Here is a 9,083-nt window from a genome sequence, read left to right on the forward strand (position 1 = left end):
AACAACTATGGGTGGCAAGGCACTGTCAAAAGATCTCCGGGATAAAGTTGTGGACAGGCACAAGTCAGGAGACGGATAAAATTTTTTTCAAAGGCTTTATCAGTGCCTAGATGCACAGTGAAGTCTATTATTAAGAAGTGGAAAGTATTTGGTAAAACACAGAACCTCCCTGGATCAAGACATCACTCCAAACTGGATGAAAAAGCCAGGAGGAAACTGGCCAGAGAGGCGACCAAGAGGCCTACAGCAACTCTGAAGCAGCTGCAGAAATTTATGACAAAGAGTGGTCATTGTGTGCATGTGACAACAGGTGATACTTTTTCCAACTCCGTGATTCTGTTTTTTATTTTTTTTTCTGACACGTTGGTGTTATATCTTTCACTTGAATGTCATAAGTTACACTGAGTAAATACAGCTGGATAAAACAAAAACTGTGCCAGTCTTCATTTCAGGCTGCAAAGCAACAACATCTGATTCTTTTCTATACCCACTGTATGTGGCTTTTGCTGCAGCTCACACTTCTCATTCCTATTCACCACATCTCCGAACCCTGAGAACATTAACAATTAACAACCCCAAATTACATCATTGTACCTTCAGAATCCAATAGCACATGCCTGAAGAAGCTCGGCAGGTTTGACAATTTTAATACTAACTGATAGATCATTTTTTTACAGGCCTTTTTATTCAAATGGTCTCTCAGATTCAACGTTAGCACAGTGAACACCATCTCATCTTCGTCTCACTCACAGTTCTGGAATTATCTGAATATAATCTATTTACGTGAGAAGCATAATCCTAAAGCAGTCAGCACTGATCTGAAGTCAGCCCAAGAGCAACAAGGCTAACATGTAGATAAGCGTCTAACTGAAAAGGCTTACAGTATATAATAAATTAAGTACAGTGGATAATAACATCTGGACCTCTCATAAGATTTGCATGAGACTTCAGTTTAAAGAATCAATAGGTGCAGCAAAATCAGTCAAAACTGTAACAGGATGTGAGACATCTCTCATCCTGGTCATCTGCAACAAAAAGGACCATAATAAAAATACAGTTAGAAAGAAAACATTAGCAGGTGAGTATTTTAATCCTCATCGTTGTCAACACACAAACAAACAATAACACGGCATGTCTGTTATCATTTTATTCAATTTAAATCACATAGAGGACTGTGTTTCCCAGAATGCAGATCAATGTATTATTGCTTTTTCCTTAAAACAAACAAAAAAAATGAATAACATGGTTTTTCTAAAAAACAAACAGAAAAACAAACAAAAAAAGGACAAAAATAGTCACTTTTTAATGTTAAGTACATAATCCATCAGAAGAGCTGCTGCTGTAATTTTTCTTCAGGAGTAGAACTAAAATGATGTTTTTACTGTAGCAGGCCAGTGAGCTGAGCTCTAAAGCAGAGTTTCCCAAAGCAGCGGTTTGTTGTGCTCTGACTTGATTCAGGAGACACCGCTAGACATTCATTTTCAGGATAAAGTGGTTTGCCAGAGAGAGCCTCTCCATATTAATGCAGAACATAATGCATTAAGTCTGTGAATAAAAAAAACAAAAACTCACATAAACATTCACCCACAAACATTCATCTAAATATCCGCCTTCCCTATGCAGTAGTGTAGCACTGTGTGTTTCAGCATTTCGATACTGAAAAACCCATCATGAAGACACTCACTAAGGTCACATATCAACATATGGTACACTTAAGCAGATTAGACATTGTGATTGGTTATTAAGTGGTTTGTGGATGAGCTGAAGTCAAAATGTGCTATAAATTCTACAATTCAATAGGCATAACAGTGGCCAGTGGCAGACTTCAGACAGGTTCAGCGGACAAGCTCTCTGAACACACACACCTCAGAAATGTTTTCTGAGAGAGCAGATAGGAACCAGAGTGCTACATAAGAAATAAAAGAGAAGGATGCAACACAATTGTTGTCAGGGTCAGGTGCCTGCTTAACTTTCAATAGACTTTGAAAATCTACAGTAGCTGACAGAACTGGGATAGGGTTTCTCTCACACGTCAGACTTCACTGCTTCCCTGTTGAGGCTCTGACGTTTATCACTTCGTGTTGAGAAGCATTTTACTGTAAGCAGGGAAGGGAAGACCCTTTTTAAGAATCTGCCTTTCTGATTTTCATTCAGGGCAAAGCATAAATATTGAGGTGTTTTTGTGAAAAGGAGACTGACTTGACCACATGGAAGACAGTTGATGATGAGGATGTAGCCGGACATCACATCTTTAAAGGATAGTTCACCCAAAAATGGAAATGCTGTCATCATTTACTCACTCTCATGTCGTTCCAAACTTGTATGACTTTCTTTCTTCTGTGAAACATAAAAGAAAATAGTTTGAAGAATTTTGGCAATTAAACATATATATGACCACTGACTACATTCTGACATACATTGGCAACCACTGACTTCCATTGTTTTAAAAACAAAAAACAAAACCGAGGCATTTCTCAATTCCTTATTTTGTATTTCACAGAAGAAAGTCATACAGGTTTGGAAAGCCATGAGGGTGAGTAAATGATGACAGAAAATTCATTTTCGGGCGAGTTCTTTCCAATGGCCTAAAAAAACAGGGTGTGGTCTTTTCAACTTCATAAAAAACATGAACTAAAATACACCAGTCGTCATCTAAAATAGTCCTTCCTTCAACAGCAATGATTCTTAGTTTTAAACTAACCAACAGTAACATAACCATGTCGTGCAGAATGTGACTAGGCTTTGTAACTACTGGATTGTCTGAGGGGATTTTATGTTTCTGCTCAAAGCAGCAGCTTCTAATGGCATCTGAAATGTTACATTTGAACGTGGATGTAGAAGAGCAAAGCGTTTAGTTGAACTGATATTCCTCTACAGACTAAAGACTACAAAGTGATGCTCTGTCTCTGCTCCTTTTTCTGTACGTGGCTCTATTTTGAACACTTTGATCATGATGGACAACAGGCAGTCAGAGACCCCTGAAACTTCAGCAAGGCTGATTAAAGTACAGCATGGAATGGTCTAAATTCATTGGCGAGTTTAAGCTGAGCAGGAAACTACTACATTTTTGTCCTTTCATTATTTACTAGACTGTGTCAGAGCAGTTGTGAAATATGATCGCTGATGGCGAGACAAGAGAGGAACACTTGGGTCAAGTGCAAATATTTCAGGAAGTTTCTGTTGTGTGGTCTTTTCTCGTCTCATTTGACTTCAAATTATGAATCCTCTCCAAACTCCACCCCTTTCACCGCCCATACTCTTCTCCGTGGTAACTACTGTCGCTGTTGCTGTAGGTACTGTTACTCACTGGAGAAAGAGAGGGTGAGGACGAGAGTAAAGATGGAGAGAGGGATTCAAAGTCTTGGAGCTCATCCCCCTCCAAGACATTGTCTGTTTCCATGGAAGCAGACGGCCCATTCGTGTCTGGAGCAGATGAGAAAAGAGGTGAAAACTCCTGTGAAAGGAGGGACGTGTGGAGTCTTTCCGGTTCTACTAGGGGGGCTAGATCTATATCTGTAGAGGTGCCCTGAGCTATGTCCGCATGAAGCCCCAGAGTGCTGGTGAGGACGCGGGAGTATGAACCTGCAGCTCCAGCCAAAGTCTCATGGGCTCTAGAAGAGGGCCCAGGGGTGGGGCTCAAACCACTACGGCTTTGTGTGTCCGCTCCTGTCTGGGAGCCATGGTGGATGCGGTGGCAGACGATGATGTTGTTGCCAAAACTGCCCATGGAAGCCATTGTGGTGCTCTGCTCACGCTGGACAACCGCTGTCATCCCTCCTTCAGCCATTAGTCTTCGGATACGAGAAACATACTCAGTCTGACCTGAGAGAGAGAGGGAAAACTATCGAGTTCTTCAAGAAATACCAGAGTAAACAGTCCAACTTGCTATCTGGGATCAATAAACAAAGTAATAAGGCTGGTTGGCCTTTAGGAGAAAAAGTGAAATTGAGAGAGCTTACAAAACATAGAGTTGTAGGGTGTGTTGAAAGCAAAACGTTTGGTGTTAGTGGGAGATTTGTGTCTTGGCAGAGTCAGTGGAGATGTACACACATCAAATGGCTTTCAAACAGCTGTTACAGTGCAGGTTTACAGCCTGGACACATGTTGTATGGACCTAATTTAACAGGAAGTTGCGGTGCAATTAAAGCGCCACAATTGACTAAATTATTTCTGCAAACTCGATTCTTTGATCCTCATCTAGTGTTTAGGCACGTTGGATCAAGTTCAGTTAGTGTGAATATGAGAGTGTGTTTCAGATGTTTGCATCAGCATCAACAATCCTTTCAAGCTTTGGTTTGTTTCTTCACGGTTTAATCCACACACTGATAGTTAAAATGTTTGCATTTGTTTCTTGAATTGTGAGTGGATGGTGTGCTCCAAAAGTAACTTGTGATGTGCTATAATGCATAATCTAAAGGGGCTTTCACAGTAGGAACCTTTGCTGTGTTCCGAATCCAAAAGCGATAGGACTGGTTTCAGACCACTTGATTCTATCGAACCCTGGTGAATTTTCATCCATCTTACATCATCACAAACATGCACAGCACGTGTGATAGAAAGCACAACATGGATATATGAAATTATGCATAGTACAGTGAACAACACTTGCGTCTATGTGCGTCGCATGAAGGTAGATTTCTGCTGTTCACAAACTGTCTCATTTGAGGAGACAACTGACTGCAAGCCATTCATTTACCGCTCTGATTGCACTCACTCTGCACAATTAAGATGCACGCTCACTTTTGCTTGCATAACTCTTCATCCACTGTCATGTATCACTGTCAAAATCAGTATCAGTATCACACAGTTACTTTCTGTTTATCAGTGTGATATTATGTGTTGGTTACCTGTGCTGGGTTCAGTGAGATCTGACCCTTCATCTTCCTGAGGTCGACTGTGGGGGGGTGTCTCTGGTACCACCTCAGACCCAGAATCCTCTGGGAGAATCTCTAAATCCAGAGTGTCTGTGGCTGAAAAAGAATGATCATTTCAGCATTTTAACATTTGTTTTTGAAGCACCCCAGTTGCTTTTTTGATTTTCAACATAAAAAGCAACTGGGATGAAGAAAAACTATCAAAAAGATGTCAAAACCTGCACAGGTTAGTGGCAAAAAGATCAAGTAAAAAGAACCATAGTTTGAGCATGTGAGTAAATAATACTCATAATTTTATGGAGAACGGTACTGTTATGACTAAACTAATATATATATATTTTTTTTTATTCTGAATGCTTGCATAAGTTGCATTATATTTTTGCTGCCACAACATTTACATTTTCCCATCTGAAAATCCATAAACAACCCAAATGTAGTTACCAGATGAACAAATCGAGAAATAGATATTTGACAACTAGAGGCACAGAACAAAACATCGTCAGTCATGAATAATGGAGAGGAATTCTCTTTATCTCAGTATATGGGGTATTATCCCCATATATATTTTTCTGATACCTGGAGCAAAACGGCTACATCAGCTATAGGAAATAAAGTAAGTGGAAGAGCAGCCATGCCATATGTGCTTATCTGTAAAACATAGATTCCATGTTAAAAGAACAGAATTGACAAGATATGAGGAAAAAAATAATTTCATAATTCGTGGTTCAGTCCATCAAAGCGGCTACACTAATGGACTTGCTGTGACAAATACTTTCTGTTGTTCAAGCTAATCTCAGTTGGCTGGCTGAACTTCATATTTTAAAGTGTTTTTAATTCAATTGAATAGTCTCTCTTTTCCCAAACTGCGCTCATGGTTAAGGTCACTAATTTCCAAAACGAATGCTCATTGTCCTGTAATATTCCTCCAATTGTGCACACCACGTTTCAGCTTGCCTCATGTGAGTTTATCCCTCCCTGGACAGAGCTCCAAAAACACAGAACCTGCACATCACCTCTGCCATTTGGACCCAACACAACCAAATTCTCTTGGATCACTAGTGACTAAGGCCAGTGGGAGGCCACTAATGCCAGTTGGTCCTTGTTTACCATCACCACACGGCTTTAATGCGGAGCACAAAATGCAAAACAAAAGGAGGACACAACATTTCCTTTATAAAAGTATATTCGATCTGAACATGGTTTCTGTTTGCTAATACAGGGGTTTTCGAATTAGGAGGCTGCAAGGGAGCTAGTGGGACACTTTCAGAGAAAAATAGTGTAAAAATGTAAGAAATAAGTTTACATTTAATTTGCCAAATTTGAATTATTACTATTTCAATCTACACTACTGTTCAAAAAGTTTGGGGTCAGACTTTCATTACAGTTTGGGTTTCTTTTTTTTTAAAGAATTAACACTTTTATTTAGCAAGGATGCTTTAATTTCATTAAAAGTTAAAAACATTTATAATGTTACAAAAGTTTTCTATATCAAATAAATGCTGTTCTTTTGAACTTTCTATTATCAAAGAATCATGTTTCTACAAAAACATCAAGCAGCACAACTGTTGTTCAATATTGATAATAACAAGAAATGTCTAAAATCCCTAAAAAGAAAACAGTTCTTTTGAATTGCATAATATTTCAAAATCTTCCTGTTTAAAGTATTGTTTTTTTATTATTATTAGAAAATACAGCTTAGGTGAACATAAGACAGTTCTTTCAAAAACATAAAAATCCCTAACTAGTATACCATCTAAAGATATCATAAGATAAGATAGGATTATTGTATTACTTTTGACAGCCATAGTTGTATGCTTCTGTTCAGGTTTATACATCTAACATTATTCTAGTGATGGGTCAAGAAGACATATAGTATAATCTTAATAGAAAGCAAATATTTTTCAGATACACTAAGAAAAAAAGTATGAAAAATATGTCCCAATGTATCGTGTTAATATGAAGGAATTTTCTGTACTGATTTTTCACAGGTGTTTACCTGTATTTTGAATCATGCATTTCATTGTATTTTAGAGTTGAAGCAGATGTCCATAAACTTAACGGAAAAGGTACTGGTAATTTTCTGCCAGGACATTATCTGTTTTTTTTTGTTTGTTTTTTTTGCTGGATTTTTTTACACATATTAATAATATTTTTCTCACAGGCAGTTTATGGATAGTTGCTTGGGGTAAAAAAATAATAATAAATAAACAAATAAATAAATAAACAACCCCGGAATACTTCTTTAATACCAAAGAACACCGAGATCCGGCCCAACCATTTACAATGACATCATTCAAGGGGACTCGTAGATCTGTCAGAGCCCTGAATGCAGCTCTGTGACTAAGCCAATGGCACCCTGTGTGCAGCACTATTATCACATCAGCATTTTTGTTCATACACAGCTAATGACCATGCCAATATCAGTCCATGTGTGAGACAATTAAATGGCTCTGTGTGGAGCATCTCCTCATGGGGTTTGTGCTGACTGAACAATGAAAAAGTAATCTTTCTGCAATGACTGCACCCACAGGCTTCTGTAAGGAATAAATTTTGCTGTGAAGCGACGACTGTCTTTGAGCTATATATTAATTATTTATCTAATACATAACATCTGTTATGCCTCCAAAATAGTGTGCGTGGTGTGGGTGCGTGTTGAATGAGTAAGAGGTTGAAAGAAAGAAGTAATAGGAACATTCTCACATACAGGTGTTGGCCAGTTTGCAACACGAACACCACTTACACTGCACTATCCTCTCACAAACAAGCTTTCAGTATCAGACAAACATCCCATCAATGTCAGAATGGAAATGTGAGGATTTACTCTTCTGAGACCAAAGTGCTTCAAATGAATGTTTTGACAGACTGTACAGTAAATCCCCTCAAAGATGCATGAGTCACTGGATATCAACAACACTAGCTATTCAAACACATGGAAATGAGCTGTTTTCTATAGTAAACACATATGTATATAGATACGCATGCATATTAAAAAGGTGAAAGGACACCGAGAGAAAGGCGGGGGGAGTTGGCGTTTTTAATGCTAAATGAAAATGTTCCAACCACCCCAAAAAAAATCACATTGACTTCACATAAAAACTGAACACTCTCATACAGTAGGATATTGCTAATGCCGTCTATACACTGCACAATGTCATCAGATTGCTGTTCTTTTCACAATACACAACTGTCTGTGGTCACTGATGATCAGAAGGACCTAAACCCAAAATAGGCCCCCATACTGCACCAGAAACTGGAGAAAGGTTAAATGCTCCGGTCATTCACATGTTTTGACCAACACAACCCAGCTGACAGCACAATGATTTATAAGTGCACTCAGTAAGTGTTTGTTTGTTTCACCATTCCTGATGTCACAGTGGTCTTGGTCTTTATACTTATATCGCTATAAACATTACTATCGCCATGTTTACTGGAAGTTTGCTTGCCCTGTTTTTATTATAAATAGTTTTTTCTGTGTCTTATAATACACACATCAATAAACTGGACCTTGAGGTCCTCTTATCTTCACTTTGTGGCGTGAGACCGGCAAATCACTGCAGTTTCATTGCTCTAGCAGAAACTGGCTGTTTGGAAATTTTATTTGTCCACTCTTGATTCATATAGATTGGTTTACCTGTTTTATTCAAAAGAGCTTTGTGTAAAACATAGTTATTTGTGTAAAATCATAGTTTTTTTATTTTTGAAATAATAACATTACAAATGTTGGATGCCAGCATAAATACCAAGAAAAAGAAAAGGAAAAAAAAAAAAAAAAACATTCAAAGGACACAAGTACAGCAAGTAATTAACACTTCAGGGTAACTTAAAAGAAACATACAAATAAACCCCGGCATCAAATTACCACACAGGATAATGCATCATCAATTTAAAGCAATTCTTTTAGAGCTTGGGCTATACTACTCCAATAAGTGACAGTTTGTATTCTAGCCCCATTAATCCTTGCAGTGCTGCGTTCTAAACAAACAATATAATGAAAAGACAGCAGCCAGAATCTTCTAAGATCCATGTCAGGAGTGAACCATTGCTGTGTAATTGTTTTTTTAGCAGCAGTGAAATTAATCGCATGCCATAGTTAATGCGCATCTTGTCAGAAAGCCGGTTCTGTAATCAGCGGTAAATCTCCATCACCTGCGGGCTTTCACATTGAGCAGCATTAACTACACAGAGCCGTTGTTCACTGACGAGCTGCGC

The 9,083-nt window shown here is 38.3% G+C and overlaps 1 protein-coding gene across 6 annotated transcripts in view; it reads right to left on the bottom strand.

Moving 5' to 3' along the window:
* Positions 1-924: 924 nt before the first annotated feature.
* LOC107703290 (activating molecule in BECN1-regulated autophagy protein 1-like) overlaps positions 925-9,083 on the bottom strand; it is a 79,501-nt gene continuing 71,342 nt past the window's right edge. For 3 of the 6 annotated variants that reach the window (XM_016505866.1, XM_016505868.1, XM_016505865.1), the window contains 2 exons: positions 4,848-4,970; positions 2,593-3,822 (listed from right to left, as the gene is read on the bottom strand). In XM_016505866.1, the coding sequence (XP_016361352.1) occupies positions 3,245-3,822; positions 4,848-4,970 (701 nt within the window). In that variant the 3' untranslated portion in view covers positions 2,593-3,244. Of the gene's footprint in view, positions 1,546-2,591; positions 3,823-4,847; positions 4,971-9,083 lie in introns of those variants that run through there. The other 3 variants (XM_016505867.1, XM_016505870.1, XM_016505869.1) reach the window with 3 other exon arrangements.

Source organism: Sinocyclocheilus anshuiensis, unplaced genomic scaffold, assembly GCF_001515605.1.
Source record: "Sinocyclocheilus anshuiensis isolate Anshui unplaced genomic scaffold, SAMN03320099.WGS_v1.1 scaffold947, whole genome shotgun sequence".
In the NCBI taxonomy this organism is placed as follows: Eukaryota; Metazoa; Chordata; class Actinopteri; order Cypriniformes; family Cyprinidae; genus Sinocyclocheilus; species Sinocyclocheilus anshuiensis.